Genomic DNA, 21,627 nt, shown 5'->3' on the forward strand with positions numbered 1-21,627 from the left:
ATATATAGTTCAACCCGCGTGAATCTGCATAAGATTAGTCCTGGAATAATCCGCTCTTGGACTTTCTTTAAAAGGTAAAAACACAACGATCGCTTGTCCGTCTATGATGACTGATCTGCTCGATTACCGGGCTTGATTGAATAGAAAAACAAAGAACCCAGATTAAAGGCGGCCTGGCCAGCCTTCGCTCATCCAAGCGACCTTCATTAGAGCAAGCAAACCATGGCACAGTGAAGTTGGACTCGAATTCACAAGAGGCGGCTAGAGAGGTGCTCTAAATGTCAACTTGAGTTGAATAACATGACTCTACTGATCCGGATAACATTCCAGAATTGATTATTGTTTTCGCGTTTGGAAAAATTCTACTGACAACTTGATTATTTTATCTTTACCAGAAACAAGTCATAATTTCTCCAGTATCTGCATTAATCTACTGCTACTGCTAAAAAGTGAAGCATGAAATGTGTAAAAGAGATACTACATTAGTTTATAAACTAGAGAACAAAGCAATTTCTGAAGGTTGTCATCTATTTAATACACTGCATGAAGACTAAAAATAGGCCAACCAGCCATCCAGTTAGTCAAAAGGGAATTTGCAAGTAGCAAAGGCACCAGCATCAGTCGAGAAATATAAATAATCTATTTTATATCAGGCTCATCAGATTAAGCCATCTAAAGATCGAACAGATAACGATAAAGTGATTATATCGCAACATCTGAGACAAATTTTAACCAGGAAATATTATTGCAGGCAGCTTCGGATAAAGAATTCAGACAACAATAATCTGAAAACAAAAAACTAATATTTCCAAATTAAAGAGGTAAGAAATCTTTCACAATATGCATTAATGTTCCTTTCATAAGAAAGTCATATGAAATTTTCCACTAATGGATAGTCAGTGATAGTCTCATAATAGAGAGAATGTCTTGAGACCAATTCCTTCTATATTGACTGTACATGTATAATCATTTTGTATGAGACATTGAAGGTAAGATAAAAAGGACCTCTCATCAATTTCCATTTATAGAATCTCATCCGCCACTTCAGAACTCCTAATCCCCCAAAATGCTTTAGGACGAAGATTCTTATCCATTGCACTGAAAAACCAGCCCATATTTGTCCCCGCCCCACAGGTAGCACAATAAGCAATTGTCCAAGCATACCTAAAACCAATCCGTGTTAGGCTCCTTCCACCAAACAGTAAGGAATGCATAACAAAAAATAAAAATAAAAGAAAGGCCAAAAGAGATTCCGGACATCTACTTTTAACTTGAATCTTTTGAGTTTACCCCTTGCAGAGAGAGACGACATTTTCTTGAAAAAAAAAGATGTTCACGTCCAAAACCCAGAGAATTGGATTCTAAAAATACTCTAGCAAGCTTATAGTGGATAAAAGCATGCAAAGAAATTAGAAAGTTACACATACCCAGGAAACCAGCTATGTTCTCTCTGCGGAGATCCCATCAATGCTAGTCCGGTGGCATTATTGAGAGTCATGACCTCGTGCACATAACCATGTGGGTTTGCATATGCACTGAGGGGACCATCTCTTGACATCACCATAGTATCGCTTCTCTTTGCAATCACAGACTACATAAAATAAAGAGTTTTAGACCAAGAAAGCTTCTATTCTACCTGAACCCTGAAACCCACCAACACCATGTCTCTCTGGTTTCTAAAGTAATAACCAGAATTTCATTCTGTTAATTTTATCAACATAGGAAACTTTGAGAGAAAAACCGCGTGTGTGTGTGTGTGTGTTTGCTTGCCTGTGTATCTGGAGATATAAATATTACCAGACAGCTTTTGCAGCGAACTGTATCAAAGTGCTCAAGTAACTGGATTTCCCTGCGTAATCTGTAGGAGATCCCATTGATCTCTAATAGCTCCTGTCTTGTAGATTCTGAGACAGGAATTTTACTGCCAATATGGAAGGATAAAATATCTGGTTTACTAATAAGGGCATTTAAGTTGGAAACACCAATTATCTCCTTCCACATATCTGCAAGAAAACCAATCAGAATGATTGACAGACTGCACAAGGAGAAATGCAGCAAAACTTTTTGGGACAGCTGTGTGACAAGTCCATACAAATTTCATATAATCAAGAAAGGGAATCAAGAATGATTACCTGCTGCTCTACGAGCAAGAGAATAGGCATCATACATCCGATAAACCCAAGATGGCCAAAAAGCTCTCGGTGCTCGATGTAACCACTTAGACTCATCAGCAGCCCAAGCCTTGATTGGTTGTCTATCCGGACTTAACACAGGAGAGACAGGCTTAGCTTTACTGTTTTCACACATTCTATCGTCCAAAGTAACAGAGCCAGCTTTACTGCTTTCACAGTTCTTAAAACTAAGTGCCTTATGTTCATCATCACTACTAGTGAATTCACCATTACTACCATTATCTTCAGATGTGTGGGCAGAAGAAAAGTGACTTTCCAAATTAGAAATTGAATCTTCACTTGCAGCTGAATCAGAGAAGTGATCCAAGTCATTGAGGTCTTCTTCCTCAAGCCACAGAGCAGAAGATGTATCACGGGATCCTCCACATAAGCCAACCTGGCTCCTCCTAGAGCTACCAATTGAAGCCAACACTCCAAATGCATCTTTTGGCGTCCTCAGAGGTGTATCTTCCTGTATAATCTGAACTTCTGCCATTGGCTGGTGGACAGAAAAGTAAAGTCATTTGAGGAAAAACCAAAAAGTTTAAAGTCACAGACTTAACAAAAGGGCTTTCCTCAGCAGTACCATATTGGAAAAAAGATTTTTTTTTTATTTTTTTTTGAGAAAACCTTATTGAAAATTTTTGCTTACATAAATGTCAACAATCTCAAAATAATTTTCATACTACTGGATTCAAGCATCATTCAACCATCATCTTGATACCGAATGACAAGTAACTTTTTTCTCAAAAAAGAAAGTGTGCATTCTCTACATAGTCGAACAGTACAGTAGGCCTCTGCAGATGCCTTGACATAAGGCAGCCTTCTGAAGTGGAAAGATTTGGATGAAGATAGTGATAAATTTGAACCTGCTGTGACTCAGTTACTGAGTCGTGCTTTCCCAAAAGAATACAACAAACCACATACATTATATTTGGCTCAAAGGTGTAGAGAATTCTAATCCTTCTAAAAGAGATAGGATTTGCAAAGCAAATCCAAAAGCTTTGGAGCATTAAAAGTGAAGCAATAAACTCTCTAGTATTCTTTTTCTTCCAATTTTTGTTTCATTTTTTCAAATGTACAAGCTCAAGAGCTTTACAAACTCACTAGCTTGGTTGCCTCATGAGTCTTCCTCAAAGGAGGTGGCACTCACATTGTTGCCTCAACTAATTGTGTAGGTAAGTTTTCCTTCTCAGCTCCAACATTTGTTTAAGAGAAAATGCAGTTGGCCCACCATACTGGCAAGTAGACTGCCAGCTGAAAGACTGAATCAAATAGATTCAAAACTCTTCTTAGATCAACAGTATGTTTGAAATTAGATTGTTCTCCATGTTAGTAAGGTGGATATCTTCATAAAACAAAATCTACATACCGTTCCTTCAGCATCTATCCACATGCGCCGCAAACGAAACCTCTGTTGGCCACGAGTAACCACATTTAATGAACCATCGTGCAACTGCTTGTACTGCCGAATCTAGAGAGCATAATCAGAAAAAATATATCAAAACAAAATAGTAATCATGAAATCACATATGAAAGTAACTCACAATATGAAATCCTAAGGATATGAGGAATATCTTAACAAACAATACACTGGCCTTCACCACACAACCAAAATCAGAGAATTTATAAAGCAGATAGCAGATTAAAGAATTTTGTTATTGTAATTACAATAATTATTCTAAGGCTAAAAAGAGTATGGACTTAGTCCATCCAACTTAGCTGGACCCAAGTCTCATCAACCATTAGGTTTTAAGCTAACGGCCAATATTTCAGTCTCTCTACTCTAGCAATTTCCTCCCTCCCATTTCAATCGTGGTTTCCTGCTCAAAAGTCGTCTTTCTGAAACCAGTAACTGTGCTCAAGATCTTCTGTATCTTACAGGTATGATCTACTCTACTTTTCTCTCTTCTTTAACCTTTTTTTTTTCTTTCTATCTTCACAGACCTGTTTGTAATTCAGCTTTTTTTACTTTTCTTACTTTTGCTCCAGCAAATTTCCCTCTTTCTATCCATGCTCCATTTTTTTTTATACCATCATCATCAAATTCAAGGTTTTCTTGCTCTCATGCCTATTGAGTTCTCCTATTTCTTTTTCTTCTACTTCTTCTTCTCCTCCTCCTCCTTCTCCTTCTGCTTCTAGTTCTTCTTCTTCAACGAAAAGACCTGTGCAATCAATGACTGAACAGCAGATAAACAAATAAAATCCGAAAATGGATACAGATGCTAATGCATACGAAATACAAAACAAAGGATCATACAAACATCTAGCTGATGCTAAAAAAGATAATAACCTTAATCAGATGTTTTGCTCAATTAAAATGGTCTTAGCAAGGATTTCCTGTTCTTGAGAGTACGGAGATGACAACTATTGTCCTTCATCCTTCTGCTGCAATTTTCACTCACTTTGTGGTAAAATTGTGTAAACCCTGTACTTCTATCATCCTTAGAATCAGGGAAAGGAGAAAATAGGGGGATAGCAGTTTGGCAAATGCAACTAATTTTCTAGTTTTTTTTATGCCCCAGTTTCTGTTTACCTAATAAGCCAGTACCTCTTTGAAGTAGCTGGTTGCAAACTCGGGCCCAGCCAATTGTTGGCTGGACTCGAGTCCAGTCTTGGAAATCATTTATGATTATTATTGTTTGAATACTTGTTAGACATAGATGGCAAACTTACCACAACATCCGTGAAACTCGAACCCACGACATTCGATTAAGAAAACCCCATGTGGCCATCAAACCAAAGGTTCTAACCAAAAATAAATTCAAACAATTTAAGTATATTCCAGAAACTCAAAAGGGCACAAAAGGTGCTTAAATGAACAGACAAATATAGCTAAGCAATACAACAATGAAATTTAGTAGCATAGCAATAAATACCAGTACTAGCATACACTTTTGTAGCTTAATTTGGTTTCTTAATCTTTATTTGGAATGTTAAGTAATTCTAAAAAGACAAGCATATTCAAATTCCAAAAAGACTAGGAGAATGAAATCTATAGAGACAAGACCTAAAATGTACAAGAACTTTATACCTCAGCAGTTGTTCCAACTTCTGAACAACAACGCCTGGTATTGCCGGGACGGTGGTAAATGCGCACCTAGAACAAGCTCTTAAAGATGTAAAATATTAATCAAGAAATATGACAGGGAAATTTAAAAAATGAAAGATTGACTTACTACACCAATAATGTAAGGAGCATCAGCGTGTCTCATTGCTTTTTCCACTATAGATCTATATCTAGGTTGAATAACCCGTAAAGGCAGAACGGATTCGGGGAACAAAACAACACCTGGAAATTTTATTAAATAAAAAAACACAAAATTACTCACCACATGGAGAGGAAACTATCCATTATGAGGTACACATAAATATCGGTATAACCTACACTTCTTTAACCTTCTACTTCCTCATGAATAACTTTGTCAACAAACGAATTCAAATAAAACCAATTTCACAACAGTCCTTTTCTTCCTAATTATAACAATGCATTCAATTAGCATCAGGAGTGGCTGTCTCGCCAAGACATCTCACATATTGAGCGAGGCATCTCAAATTTTTTAAGGGAAGAGACATCTCACCCTTGGTTCTCTGACCTGGACTAGTAAACCAATTTGAGCATCTAACAACTCAGGTCGGTTCACCCAAGTCAGGTTGGAGACTCACGAGTCCAATAACAGGACTCCTGATGAGTCAAAGGTGACTCATTCAAAAGAAAAGGGGCGAGTCCAACCCAATCCCTCTCGAATTCTAGTTGATTGGGCCAAGTCCCAGGACAACTCAGCAAGTCAGAAAACTAGAATCTCATCCCCTGCATAAAAGTACCATTATATAACAATATACTTGAGAGATCCCAAGACATCTCACATTTTGACATGCGCTAGACATCGCGGAAAACCGACACACCCACCCCAAATTAGCATTAATAAGAATGACAATAGGGATAATACTTGTCCTAAACTATAATTTGCATATAAAGTACCCCTCCCTCATCCTAAATTTTGCATATAAATTTAAAGAACAGGGCAAACTTTTTGACATGGAAAATAACCAGCACTGATGATATTATTTCCTTCAATTGGTAGTGCATCGACTGATGTTGAGGAGTTTTGTTTAAGAAAAAAGTACTAAGAGAAGATGTCTGGGCAAATTATAGATCGAGGAGTTCCCTACAACAAGATGTTAAGTGGAGTTTGCTTATTATAGAAAGTTTTCTTGAAATAGGAGATCCAGCCTCCAAGCACAGACGTTAAGCTTCAGCCCAGATATCACGACCATCAAATCCCCACTAATAATGAGGGGTGAGAAAGAAGTTTACTCGATCTTCGGATGTGGAGGCGTTCAGTATTAGCCCCAAAAGAGTCCAAAGTCCATGGAGACATCATATTTTACCACTAAAGACTCACTTTCCTTTCGAACAACTTAATTATATACAGCACATACTGGTTAACTACCTTCCAATAAACTCTGCAATGTTAATACACCCAATAGTTTTTTGCCCATATGGCAATTCATAAAAGTCTCCTGTGCAACTTGGAATTGTTTTTCAGAGATGAAGCAAACGAAACAGTGAATATCAAGACTCCAGTCAACGACAGGGATGTTAATGGGTAAATACCCAATCACCTGAAAGATCTGAGCTGGTTCAACTGGTGTTCAGCTTTCTTGTAGGAACCATTAATAACCTCATTATCATCCAGACTCCAACTCTGGCGTCCAATTATTGGGACTTCAGTAAAACACAATGACTTTACTATCATAGGATCTAACGTATTTAAATTAAAATTAATTCATATTCAATATCACTCTAATTTCAGTTATTATAAGATTATTCCAAAATCAAAACTAGCTAGTTTCTTGGAGTGAAGTACCAAAAGCACTCAGACAGGGCCTAGATTGCATGCAGGCAAGATATATACCCAGTTTACAGCCATCTCCACATTACATCTAGAGAAAGATATAACTTTAGGTAGGATCCAACCAACTTAGACTGCAGTAGATGATGCATGACTAAGGGCGCACCATAATCCCCGTATCCCACATTCATGTTCATTTTCCTGGTCCTGAAAATAATTCTTCATATGCCTTAAGTTCATGTTGATTTATCCAGATCCTTTAATTGCTTTTTGAATTCATGTTTATATATTCTTTAGATGCCAATACTTTATTACATTACTCAAAATGCACATTTCCTTTGTTGGTCCTAGGAATTATGATGAGGGACTACCGCTTCCCTACATCCATTGTTTGATTTTGTTCATCACAGTCGTCAATTTAAAAGCAACTATTTCAGATTAACAGCACAGTACTCTCTAACTAGTCTATACAATTTCCTTTGATTTGAGCTGAACGGTTTGACCAGTAAACTAGTTTGATCACATTGGTTGGCCAAAAACTGGTTTAATTGTTTAAAATTTACATTTCAAGAATGGAATTTGGACCATATAATTTTATTTTTATTTTTTTGAGAAAGGTGAATTATATTCCAAAGCCGAAATATAAAGAAACAAAATTAGGGAGGGGGTTGCAGAGGCACCCCAATCTTAGCAAAGAGAGTAAGCCACAGGCTGACTTGGAACATGACTACAAGAACAATGAAAAAGGCTAACAATGTTCATGATCTCGTGAAAGGCATGCCACTGATGTCATGCCACTTTCAGGATTTGTGCAACCATATAGGGGGGGAAATATATCAAGGAAAACAAAAATTACCAAACTTAAATTGTAAGACAGATAAATTAAACTGTCAAGCCACCAGTTAGCTGGCATGTTAGTGTCCGTAACATTAAACCAATGTCCTTAATCTCTCAGATTCTTATGAAAAACTAACCTACCATATCTAGAACCATCTTTGAATCTCTTCAAGCATCCTTATTGAAACACACAAGAAATAACACATTTAGGCCTCAGTATTGTAAAAGACTTCATGTAATAAATCACTGAAAAGGACAATGATGTAAACTTTTCTTCTTTTTCAAAGTAATCAACATATTATACAAAGAGAACATAAAAAAGGAAGGGAGATAACATCAAGATGTGCACTACCAAGCTAAGATCCTTTCACGGTTAATCACCTTGCAGGTAGAACATGGGAAGAGACAAGATTGCACCACCATCCAGGAAATTCACCCCACCCCGAGTGTCCTCAACATCTGTTACAGAAAAGTTACCATAAAGCAGATCTCATGGATGAAGTTCTTCAGGATCAAACATCAGAACATGTTGATAGGCCTACCACCCAGATACGCATGCAAAGAGGGTAAAGACGTATCAAAGGGGAAGTCACCGTCAGAAGATTCTCCTCCTCCATTCTCGCTTCAATGCAAAAAATACAAAATGCTCAAACTGATGAGAAGTTATACAAATAACTGTGACTAGAGTAAAAATGGACTAAATAATTTGAATTAAAATTTTTAGGTGTAACAGTTACTGTATTATGAGCTTTTTAAAGTAAGAAATGTCTACATAGGCAGCTAGCATTTCCAACTCCCAGCATAGAAAGATGTACAAGTTTTTTCATTAATATTGTAGATTGATCTCCAATAGATTACTGACAATGAATGACAAATAATTTTACCAAAAACAAAAAAAAGATATTTACCAGGTCCCCGGTGGCATCATCTGAAAATTTGTTTTCTGCCATTTCAGAAGGTGTTCTGTCATGGCATTACAAATTAACCATGTTAAAAATAACATTACCTTCACTTGATTCTTGGGGTGTAATACTAAGGAGAGATGCCATATGAACCTCCAGCCGCCACTGACGGAACAGGTAGTGGGAGAAGTGGACATTTTTCAAAGCAAACTAGTCCCTAACAGTTTTTTTTTTAAATGGGCTAGTCCCTAATAGTTGATAACTCAAAAGTGGAAACATCGAGTTGTAGGAGAAATAATGTCTTTTAATCACATAAGGTCGCCAACCGAAGGGTTCGAGTGAAAATGTTCAAGTCCAACATAACTTTAAACACCCAGAGGAAGCATTTTTTTCATGCTTCTTTTAAGGAGAGTGGACAGCCAAAACATATTACCGTCCCTTTTTCTCCAACATCCTCTTCTCCAATAGCTTATCAGAAATTTGGCGAAAGGCTATCAAATGAAGGTGGTCAAGTAAATTTTACCACTTAAGTGGTAAATTTTCTTTACGTAATCTTGTTATGCGTGTTAAATTATATTAGTGGTTAAATTTTTATGTACATAAGATGTGTAGTTAGGGATATAAGGAGATTACGGTTTATTAAGTGTATAGGGGCATTTTTGTAATTTTTAACTCAAAACACTTATTTAAGGAGTCTGGGAATTCATGCACAGTTCCCAAGGACGCCATTTAGGCTCTTCTGAAAGCTCTTCTTCTCTTTTGTCCTTTTTCTCTCAATTTTCTCTCTTCCTTCACCCAAATCTTGATTTTTACATGGTATTAGAGCTGTAGATCGTTGCTGGGAGTATTCTACTGCAGATTTTTGCCATTTTTTAAGAGGACAACCTGCTTGAAGGAGAAAAACTACAGGCTTTTGATGTTGGTCCATCAAAGTTAAACTTTTTTTCTCCCTTTCTCTGCCATAACCTTAGGGTTACTGGTCTTTATGAATTATTGAAGGATTCTCTATACTTTGATTGCCCTAATTGGGTTCCTAATTGGGTTTTTTGAGATCTATGTCACCCAACCCAGTGTTGGATGCCTGTGTCTCATCACCCGATTGATGATGTCAGCCCTAATTGCCACTACTTTTGCATGATATTGGTTGAAATAACTGTGAATTGCTGGTTATTGGATTATTGAAGTACGCATATCCTAATTTTGTGCCCTAACCCAAATTTTGTGAGTGGGCCCCACCTTGGTGATAAATCTGAAAAATTGTTTGGAAGCTTAAATTGGTTATTGTGTGATCATATATTAGTATTATGGCTGAGACAGGAGAAGTTTATATCCCGGCTAGAAGAAATTTTGGGTTTGATGGAAAGGATACCATCATGATTACTTCAAAAAAGTTGACAAGGTCTAATTATCTTAATTGGGCTAAGTCTATCAAAATGTATCTTAAGAGTAGAAAGTTGAAGTTTATCCAAGATGATCCCCCAGTGCCTCCAGATGATGATTGGGAGGCATACAGTCAAGTTATGACTTGGATTGTCAATAGTATTAATTCTACTCTTAAAAATCAGGAGATGAATTGTTAGACAGCAAAGGCTATGTGGCTGTCTCTAGAATCTTTATATGCACAAGAGAGTAATCTCTCTCCGGTTTATGAGTTGTATACAGATTTTTTTGGGTTGAAAAGAAGAAACCGAACTATTACAGAATATTATAATGCATTTCTTGGCATATGGCAGGAGATCAATGTATATCATCTGTTTATTACTGATGAGAATGAGTTGAGAAAACAGCTAATCAGTTGCTTGTGCAAAAAAAATTGGATGGATTAGGTGCTGAATTTGATGCTATTAAAGCCCAGGTTTTAGCTTTAGATTAAATTCCTACTCTCTCTACCACTTTTAATCGGATTATGAGGGTTGAGAAGACTATTGTACCTGGAACAGATAAAGGAGGTAAGATAATGGAAGTCATTGTTCTTAATGCTTCCAAAACTACATCAGCCCCTACAGATTCCTCTAGAGGTAGAGGTAGATATCGACGTAGAGAGGGCCCAGATAGAGGTAGAGGACATGGTGATGGTAAGTCAAAAAGGAAGTGTGTTCATTGTGGCAAAAATAATCATTATTCTGACAGACGTTGGGTTAAATTTGGGAAGCCTGTATGGGCTGATTCTACAACTCCTGATAGTGGAAGTGGGAGTGTAGATTCTTCTATTTTGATCACACCGGGTGTTCCAAATGAGATGCAGCAATTGATATAGCAGCAGCAGCAGATTGCTCAGCGCATGGCCCAGATCTCTGTTGCCTCAACCTCAGCCTATGTAACTCATGCTTCCATCCCAATTCCTAGCTCTACTAGTGCTGACTCAAGTATGGTAGCTTATCATGTTCACTCGTCATCGTCTTGGGTTCTTGACTCAGGAGCCTCCAGACACATGTCAAGTATGTTGTCATTGTTTTCCGATTTAAAAGAGTTTTTGTGTGTCAAACATGTTAATCTTGTAGATAGTTCTACTTCTCTTGTTCAAGGAGTAGGCAGTGTTACTCCGACTTCCTTTTTGTCTCCTCAGTCAACACTTTTTGTTCCCTAGTTTCCTTTAAATTTGTTGTCGGTTAGTCAGTTAGCCAAGTGCATATGTTGCTCTCTCACATTGTATCCTACTTAAAGTGTTTTTCAAGATTTCGCGACAAGGAAGACAATTGGTTCCGCTCGTGAGAGAGATAGGCTATACTACCTGGAGAACCATCGGCAGAATAATATTCAGGCATTATATACCGCAGATTCTCCTCTACAATGTAACTTGCGGCTAGGTCATCCGTTTGCAACAAAACTGACTCAAGTCTTTCCAGACTTTCCTTCAAGTTCTTCTTTTCAGTACGAGTCGTGTCAACTGGGCACGCATCACAAAAGTTCGTTTCCAATCTCGTCTCATAAAACCTGCCATCTATTTGAGACTGTACACTCAGACATCTTTTGATCAAGCGTAGATTCATCTTTTGATTGGATTCTTCTGATGTTGCTTCTGAATCCAGGATCTTCGCGATTCTTTTACATTTCCACTACTTCGAGATGTGAATTCCCGGCACTGTTCAACTTCAGCGATTCAAATTCCGATACCAGCACTGGAGCCGAATAGGGAGTCATCCCGCTGGGGGGTACTCTGATGGCCGGCTTATTGTTGATCTACGAATACCAATCACAGATACAGGGATGTTTTCATGACAAAAGAAATCAGGCTAGCAATTTTTGTTGGAGCATGTCTTCAGGTGTTTCAGCAGTTTACTGGAATCAACCGGTCATGTATTACAGCCCTACTATCGTGCAAATGGATGGGTTTCGCTCCAACCAGCTTGCATTGCTTGTCTTTGATGGTTGTGGTGATGAATGCTTCTGGGACCATGGATGGAATCCTGAAAATCACAGTTTCCAGACGCAGAACCCGTCAACAGTGATGACGGCATGTTTGCTGTCCTGCCGAGTTCACTCAGCTGAACTCAGACAGACTCACAGAACATTCCGGAAAATATACTGAGAATCTAAAAAATTTATGGACCAGCTATCCGGAAAAAAAAATTCATGCTGAGAATCTGAAGAAAAAAATAAAAAATCAGGAGACGACATGGAGGTACGCGCCCAATATCAAAAACTGGGAATTCTAAAAACCATACCTATGAGTCCCGAAAATCAATGCTCTGATACCATGTTGATTTTCAAGACTCCATGGATTAGCTCATGGAGAAAAGGAGAGACGACATATTGGGGAGAAAACAGGAGGAAGAAAGAGGTTATGGACTTATTATGTCCAAACCCTCCCCCTAAAGCTCAATTTGTAGATGAATAAACTACAATCCTAGAATTATGCCCCTGAAACTTAAACTAATTACATCAATGTCATCTTTATGAGATGAATTTTTATTTACCATCATGCCACTACTCTTGAACATGTGGACGTCCTTGGTCTGTGGGCTTGAGCCCATCTTCCACCTCTCTTGGACATGTGGGTCTTCGTTGGTCATGTGGGCGTGGGCCCATCTTCTAACACACCTCTCTTGGACATGTGGGTCTTCGTTGGTCATGTGGGCGTGGGCCCATCTTCTAACACACCTCTCTTGGACATGTGGGCTTGAGCTCATCTTCCAACAGAGGATGTACCATTCTTTTCCTCTGTGTTTTTACCTTCTGATCATTTTGTCTCACCTGAACCAACACCAATTATCCCTGTACCAGTTGATGAGCCCGTTGGACCGTCACAAGTTGTCACTATCGAGAAACCATTACAGGTATATACACGCCGAAAAGAAGTATCACCACCGACTCTCTCATCGGACCATGACTCTACTTCGTCTCAAAATCCTGGAGGTAATGATCTATATCTTCCTATTACACTCAGGAAGGGTATCAGGAAAGGTAAAGGTACGCGGTATCCGTTTTCTCAGTTTGTGTCTTTTTGTTCCTTATCTGACTCCTATAAAAAATTTGTTTTGTCCATTTCTACCTGCACTATCCCTTCTTCAGTGCATGAGACTTTCTCGTTTCCTCATTGGAAGCAAGTTATGGATGTTGAAATAGATGCTTTGATAGATCGAGACACTTGGCAACTATGTGATCTACCACCTAGGGCCAAAGTTGTTGGCTGCCGCAAAGTTTATACTATCAAGTATAATGCAGAAGGATCTATTGAGCGGTATAGAGCCCGTTTGGTTGCGAAGGGGTATACTCAAGCCTTTAGTATTGATGTGTTTGAAACTTTTTTGCCTATTGCTCGTTTGTCGTATGTACATATTTTGCTCTTAGTTGCAATGAATTAGGGGTGGTCCCTACATCAAATGGACATTAAAAACGCTATCTTATATGGTGATTTGGAAGAAGAAGTATATATGGAGCAACCTCCAGGATATGTTGCTTTGGGGGAGACACAAAGTATGCAGACTTAAGAAGGCGATATTTGGGCTAAAGCAGAGTCCATGTGCTTGGTTTAAAAAATTCAGCCAGGTTGTTGTATCTCTAGGACTCGAGGAGTCATTGCGATCACTACTTGTTTGTGATGAAGAGGTCCTCTGGAATTGTGGTCTTTTTGGTTTATGTAGATGACATTATATTATCCGGAGTGATATTTCTAGTATCGAGGATACCAAGTCTCATTTGTCTGCATATTTTCAAACTAAAGATTAGGGACCGTTGAAATACTTTTTGGCATTGAAGTGGCGAAAAGTAAAGAAGACGTTGTGATGACACAATGTAAGTATATCACGGATATGCTTCAAGAGTATGGTTTGTTGGGAGCCAAGCCAGCTGATACCCTAATGGAAATGGGACATGATCTCCATGATGAGCAAAGTGATGAATTAAATGATAAAACATAGTATCGGAGATTAGTGGGAAAGTTACTTTATGCAACAGTTACTACACCTCACATTTCTTTTGCAGTAAGTGTAGCGAGCCAATTTATGGAATGTCCTCGGAAAGTACACTTGAAAGTTGAATAAAAAATTTTGAGGTATTTGAAAGGAGCACCAAGAAAATGGTTTTTCTTTAGACCTAATAATCATATGAAGATAGAGGTTTTCTCTGATGCAGACTATGCAGGGTCCAAACTGGACAGAAAGTCAACCTCTAGATATTGTGTCTTCCTTGGAGGAAATTTGGTTTGTTGGCGAAGTAAAAAACAGAATGTTATAGCTCAGTCTAGTGCAGAAGCTGAATACAGAGCGATGGCTTACACAGTGAGCGAGTTGATGTGGGTTAGGTCAGTCTCAAGAGAGTTGGGTTTCAACCAAGATGAGCAGATGAGCTTGTTTTGTGATAATTAGGTTGAGAGTTTTATTGCGAGTAAACCAATTTTCCATGAGATTACTAAACATATAGAAGTGGATTGCCACTTCATTCGAGATACAGTGATGAAAAATGAGGTAGTAACTCCGTTTATTCGGTCTAGATATCAGTTGGGAGATGTCTTCACCTAGGCCCTTGGCAAGAGAAAATTTATATCATTTTGCAATAAGTTGGGACTGCTGGATATATACGCTCCAGCTTGAGGGGGAGTGTTAGAAAATACATCCGGGGTATTTTGGTCATTTTACCCTCTAGGGGTATTTTGGTCATTTTACCACTTTAATAGTTATTTTTCTTTATGTAAGCTTGTTTTGTATGCTAAATTATATCAGTGGTTAAATTTTCATATACATAGGAAGTACAGTTAGGGAGATATAAAGAGATTAAGGTTTATTAAGTGGAAAAGGCCAATTTTGTAATTTGTAACTCAAAACACTTATAGGAGTTCTTGCACAATTCACAGACACGCCATTCAGTCTCTTCCGAACGCTTCTCCTCTTTTTGTCCTTTTTCTCTCAATTTTCTCATATCCTTTCACCCAAATCTTGATTTTTATAATAAAAAAACAGAACACGGAGAAAAATCCCAATTACGAAATAAAAGACACGGAAACGCTAAAATGAAAACAGAAAACAAAACAATGGCGTGGCTCACTTTCTTCAGTGGTAAAAAATCAATGGAGAAACTGAAACGTATACAAAATCAATACCTATAGTAATGCTATAGAGTAGAACCAGTCAGAAGACATCAAAAGTCAAATCAAAGGAAAGAATGAAGAAATTCACCTGGATTCAGCAGGATCTTCCGACTCTTCATCAGCTTCCTCGACTTGCAGCTCCTCCATATCCAACTCTCTTATTTGCTCCATTTGCCGCTGTTCGTTCTCACTAATCCGGTCGTTGTCCATCTCTAGGTGAAGGGCGGATGAGAGAGGAGGTGAACAGAACAGGAAGTTAGCTTGCAGATATTAGTACGGATACAGAGAGGCTCTAAAGTTTCAAGAAAACTAGTGGGTGACCGGAGAGACGGAGGTTACTCATGTGGGTTTGGCGCTTGTGCAAAAATATAACGGCCAGAGCAAATGCGCCAACGAATCGAGGCGATACCTGGCGGAGCGCCGTGTCCACGTTGCGTATACCGAAGACGGCTTAATCGCTTAGTAATGGCCCCAGCAAAGCTTGCCTTAACAAAAGGCCCACGGCGTCTTTGCTCTCACTCTGAGCAATTAATAAGGGAAGGAGCACAGCGCAATCCCAGTGAGTATAGGAGCTGGCGGACTGGCAGTAATTATAATTAGATACTCACTGACGTCACTGGTGTCCAAACGTTAAAACTTGTGAAGAACCTCTTTGAAACCTGCCCGCCGCACCACCAGCCGTACGCTTATGGGCTCTTTACCAGATCTCAAAGTTCAATTAGGTGGCCTTGTGGGCCTTTGGGCCTAATGTGCTCTTCTTTAAGTAGTAATCGTATGAGTTTTTATTCAACCTATGTGAAATTATTCCCACTTACGCTGACCCTCTGGTGCGCTCGGATGGTCCCTTTCCCCAAAAGCTCAAACTCATGAAATAGCACATTCGTGCTTGGATAGCTGGCTTCTTCTCACACTGGTGTCAAAGCCACAAAATCGTATATCATCGCTCAACTCATTGATTTGGATGACCACAAGGAGACCCGTGCACTGACCTTCCATGAATTCCAAACCCACAACACTCTTCAATTCCAGCTTCAGGAGATTTCCTACTCGAAACTCATTCGCTGGAAACAGAAAGCACGTTTCAAATGGCTTGCTGAGGGGGACGGGAACATTCGTTTCTTTCACTTTTTGGCTTCTGCCAAGACGACGATCCAATTGGGTCTCCTCTCTATTAATTAATAGAGAGATCACCAATGATTGGGACGCCATTGCTAATGCTTTCATGAGTTTTGAGTTTTTTTGCAAATCTTTACAATGAAGAACTATGTCCAAGACTTCAACACATCTCCATGACCCCCTCGTTATAGAAGGTGATTCTAGCGTTGTCATCCATTGGTATTCCACTGCTGCTACTCCCCCTCAAGAGACACTAGCATATTTATCACTGTGTTTCTGACCTCACTGCCAACCTCACGTATACTTGGTCTCATGTTCTCCATTCAACCAATTATTTGGCCGACGGTCGGGCTACACACGGGACCTTCCCTCCCTAGGCAGGGCAGTAGTAATTCACGCAGTTTGACTCTCAACAGAGAAGAGGGAAGGGGGTTCATATATTCTTATCGATCCTTTTTCCTAAGAAATTATTTTAGGTATATGAACATACCTGTCTCTGCAACAAGGAGTTAGAAGGCTCGGTGGAGAAGGGGTCTGTTCTCCCTAACATAGCGAACAGAATGTTGTTGCTTCGACTTCTTTTCTTGTGATTTGTGTTAAGATTTACTCAAAGATTTCTTCTCTTAAGGAGAAATCATGTAATATTCTGTAAATCCGGTGATTGGGGTAATCCCGTTAATCACTCAAATTCTTCCATGTATATTTTATAAAACGACTATTTAAGCCAATGATGTGAATGAGAAATTAAGATTGAAAGTGAAGTATTATTTTCGAGTTGGTATCAGAGCGGGAGAATCATCTCCTTCTCCTTCTCATCGTCGAAGAGTAGAGCGAAAGCTCTGTTCCGTAATCTCAGTCGACGGACTCTGTTTCGCAATGAAACAGAGCTTTACACCGACGACTGTAGCCGAGCCACTGCTCGGTCTTCCATCAGAGAACTTCCGACCGACGGATCGCCACGAAAAAAAAGGAGTTGTTCGGAAGTTCCGCAGGCCGCCGACGATCGTAGCCGAGCCAGTGCTCGGCCTTCCATTAGAAAGCTTCGCCGACCGACGAAGAAGGAAAAAAAAAACAAGATGGGGAAAAGACTCACCGGCGCCAGTCCAGCGTGCGTCTTGACGAAGCCTTCCCGAGTGCCATCAGCCCAATCGACGCCGGAAGGGGAAGAGACGCTCGACAGTGCGGCGAAGGGGAAGAGACGCTTGACGAAGAAGAGGTACAGTAAAATTTCATTTGTTCGTTTTAAACTTAGATCCGGGTTAGTTATTTGCCGAGCGACCTGGTCCGTCCGAGACCAAGATCAGCCCAGCGAAATAACGTGAACCGGATCAGACCAAATCGGACCGGACCGGACCGGACCAGACCGGACCAATTTTTTACCGAATCAGTCTACGGATCGGACCAATATTTTTTTGGTGTCCCCACCGATCTTCTTTTCATCATGTCGAAGGAATCAACACCGATTATTCATGTGCAATCCGAAAACTCTGGTTTTACAACCAGTGTCACTCTTACCGAAGTCAACTATGATGTATGGTCCCAGATCATGGAGATGCAAATTGCAGGACGAGAAAAGCTAGAATATATTATGGGAAAAACACCATTCCCACAAGAAACGGATGCCTCTTATGCGAAATGGTATACTGAAAATCAAAAAGTCAAGGGGTGGTTGTTAACCTCTATGTCACTAGATATTATGAAGCGCTATATTTGGCTGCGTACCGCACGCGAAATATGGAAGGCTCTGGAAAAAGCTTTCTATGATGGGTTAGATGAATCACAATTATTTTCATTGAATCAGAGAGCTTTCTCCACCAAACAGACTGGTCGCCCTTTATCAACGTATTATGGTGATCTTATGGAAATTTTTCAAGAACTTAATCATCGTGACAAGACTATAATGAAAGATCCTGATGATGTGATTGCTTATAGAAAATCCGTTGAAAGACTGCGTGTTCATATTTTTTTAAACGGATTGGATGCAGAATTCGAACAAGTCCATGGCGAAATTCTCAGAAAAGACCCGATATTGGATCTTGAAGAAGCCTATGCTTATGTACGTCGTGACTCTGTTCGTAGAACCACTTTAAATAGTGAAGTTGATCGTGTTGAGACATCTGCAATGGTAGCACGTCGAGCTAAGACTAAAACAGCTCGACCAACTGGTCCTAACAGTGATCAAAATCGAACATCAGGATCTCAAAATCGTAGCTATGAGGTTGGAACAACCAAACCAGAGCGCATTTGTACTCACTGTGGTGAGACTGGGCATATAAAGTCACGATGTTATGAACTTATCGGGTATCCAGAATGGTAGGATCCTACAAAAGCGTCTCGCAAACGAAACTTCAAATCAAATAATCATGCTTCCGTTGTAGTAGCAGAACCTTCCACCTCTCATACAACTGAGGATGCATCAGTCTTAATCGCTACATCTGGTAAGGTTCTTAATACTTCCACTCTTAGTAGAAATAGTGAATGGATAATTGATTCTGGTGCTACTGATCATATGACCTTTGACAATCATCATGTTAAAAGTATGAAACCATCTGAACAACATATCGTATCTACAGCAAATGGTACTCCATCTCACGTTATTGGAGAAGGTTCTATCACTCTCACTGAAAATCTGAGCCTTGATTGTATTAGTTGTTCTAACCCTCAATCATAATCTATTATCAGTTGCTCAAATAACTCGTACTCTGCATTGTATTGTGGTTTTTTGGCCTAACATTTGTGTTTTTAAGGACATTCGAACTCAGAAGACAATTGGGTATGGTACTAGAAGGGGAAAACTCTATTACCTTGATCTGCAGCTAGAAAGTTTTCATCAGTTAGCCCAAGCGTTCTCCATGAAGAAAAAATCAGCAGATTCTGATATTTGGTTATGGCATAAACGGTTGGGTCATTCATCCTTTAGTTATTTAAAGAAATTGGTTCCTCCACTTTTTGAAAATTTATCTATTTCAGATTTTAAGTGTGATGTATGTGAATTGGCGAAAAGCCACCGTGTTCCTTTCCCAATAAGCATGAATAAGAGTCCAGTACCTTTTATGATTATTCACTCTGATGTGTGGGGTCTAGCAAATATAGCCTCCCTTAGTGGTAAACGGTGGTTTGTTTCTTTTATTGATGATCACACCCGTATGACTTGGATTTGTTTAATGAAGTCAAAAAGTGAAGTTAGTTCGTTGTTCAAACAATTTCACAAAATGATAGTCACCCAGTATCATTCTACAATACGAACTCTTTGAAGTGACAATGGGGGAGAATTTGTGAATCAAAGTTTCAAAGAATATCTAGATGATCATGGTATTACTCATCAAACTACTTGTCCGTACACCCCTCAGCAAAATGGAGTTGCAGAGCGAAAGAACCGCCACCTTCTTGAGGTTGTTCGTGCTTCCTTGTTTGAAGCTCATATGTCGACAAGTTACTGGGGTGAAGCCATCACAACTGCAGCTTACCTTATCAATCGAATACCCTCGAGTGTGTTACAATTTCAGACTCCCTTGAGTGTTCTTCATAAAACCATAAGTTCACCTGCTGTGCCGAATCTACCACCAAAAGTTTTTGGGTGTGTAGCCTTTGTTCACCTCCATAAGTCATTGAGACATAAATTGGAACCCCGAGCTCTCAAGTGTGTTTTTGTTGGTTATGCTCAACATCAGAAAGGTTATCGTTGTTATCATCCTCCATCTCACAAATTGTATGTCACTTTTGATGTGGTATTTCACGAAGAAAACATGTATTATTCTACTCCCGAGTCTTCAATACAGGGGGAGAACAGGATTGAATTGAAGACCCTTTATCATCATTTGGATATCGTGGATACTACAAGTGGTTAATATTCCGATTACAACTGTGGACATCAAAATGATTCACAGGATGGAGAAAGACAAGACCTGATGGAAGTGATGCAATCAGAGTCTCAGCCGCCATCTTCCCCCCTTCATAATGTATCAATGGATCAATTGCCTTCTGAGTCCGAGTCCATGTCTGAACCTTAGGTAAGTTCCGAAACTCAACTAAGAGTGCTACCTCATCGAACCACAAGAGGAAAACCTAGAGTCAATTATGAACCTCTTCTCACCTCTAAATCTCAGTATCCCATGCAGAATTTTGTGTCTTATCATAGATTGTCAAAGGCAAATGAGGTATTTGTGAATCAATTATCTGCTATATCTATTCCTAATAGTGTGCAGGAAGCCTTGAAAGATTCTAAATGGAAAGAAGTCATGAATGAAGAAATGAGGTCTCTTCAGAAGAATTCAACATGGGAAGTGGTTAACCTACCTGTAGGAAAGAAACCAGTTGGATGCAGGTGGGTATTTACCATTAAATATAAAGTCAATGGCACCATTGAAAGGTTCAAAGCAAGGCTTGTCGCCAAAGGATATACTCAAACCTACGGGATCGATTATATGGAGACATTCGCACCAGTGGCCAAAATCAACACCGTTCAGATTCTACTATCTCTGGCTGTGAATCTTGATTGACCCTTATATCAGTTTGATGTAAAAAATGCATTTTTACACGGAGATCTCCAAGAAGAAGTATATATGGAATTACCTCCAGGATGCATTATGCAAAACAAAGGACGCAAACAAGTATGTAAACTCAGGAAATCCTTATATGGTTTGAAGCAGTCCCCGAGGGCGTAGTTTGGAAGGTTCACGAATTTTATGAAATCTATCGGATACAAGCAAAACAACTCAGATCATACTCTCTTCCTGAAATATAACAATGAGGCCATTACAGCTCTTATTGTATATGTTGATGATATGATAGTAACTGGGAATGATCCAGAAGAAAAGAAATCATTGCAAAATCGTCTTGCTAGAGAATTTGAAATGAAGGATCTTGGCTACTTAAAATATTTTCTTGGCATTGAAGTGTCCAGATCCAAGGAAGGAATTTTTCTATCTCAACAAAAATATGCTTTGGATTTATTGAAGGAAACTGGTATGACAACATGTAGTCCAGTCAGTACTCCTATGGAAGAAAATTTGAAACTTGGAATACATTCAGATCAAGTTCCTGCTAACAAGGAGCGTTATCAGAGACTAGTTGGGAGGTTAATGTATCTTGCATATACCCGACCAAACTTAGCTTATGTACTAAGTGTGGTTAGTCAATTTATGCACTCTCCAAGTGAAGAACATATGAATGCCGTCAACCGTATCCTACGTTACTTAAAATCATCTCCAGGGAAAGGA

The 21,627-nt window shown here is 39.2% G+C and overlaps 1 protein-coding gene across 3 annotated transcripts; it reads right to left on the reverse strand.

Moving 5' to 3' along the window:
• Positions 1-841: 841 nt before the first annotated feature.
• On the reverse strand, positions 842-15,709 carry LOC137936882 (uncharacterized). 3 transcript variants are annotated; one of them, XM_068781824.1, is made up of 11 exons: positions 15,702-15,709; positions 15,381-15,504; positions 8,407-8,486; positions 8,246-8,323; positions 5,351-5,463; positions 5,206-5,271; positions 3,544-3,645; positions 2,133-2,670; positions 1,798-2,003; positions 1,428-1,591; positions 842-1,164 (listed from the first exon to the last, which is right to left on the reverse strand). In XM_068781824.1, the coding sequence occupies exons 2-11, from the start codon at positions 15,500-15,502 to the stop codon at positions 1,023-1,025; spliced, it is 1,611 nt and encodes a 536-aa protein (XP_068637925.1). In that variant the 5' UTR covers positions 15,503-15,504; positions 15,702-15,709; the 3' UTR covers positions 842-1,022. The 3 variants fall into 3 exon arrangements, with proteins under 3 accessions (XP_068637925.1, XP_068637923.1, XP_068637924.1); XM_068781822.1 differs by lacking the exon at positions 15,702-15,709 and adding an exon at positions 15,632-15,650; XM_068781823.1 differs by lacking the exon at positions 15,702-15,709 and having other exon boundaries at positions 15,381-15,612.
• Positions 15,710-21,627: the final 5,918 nt, after the last annotated feature.

This window comes from Aristolochia californica, unplaced genomic scaffold (assembly GCF_029961685.1).
Source record: "Aristolochia californica isolate CCGP_79_NKW_82.1479 unplaced genomic scaffold, dmAriCali1.0.hap1 SCAF_7, whole genome shotgun sequence".
Lineage (NCBI taxonomy): Eukaryota > Viridiplantae > Streptophyta > Magnoliopsida > Piperales > Aristolochiaceae > Aristolochia > Aristolochia californica.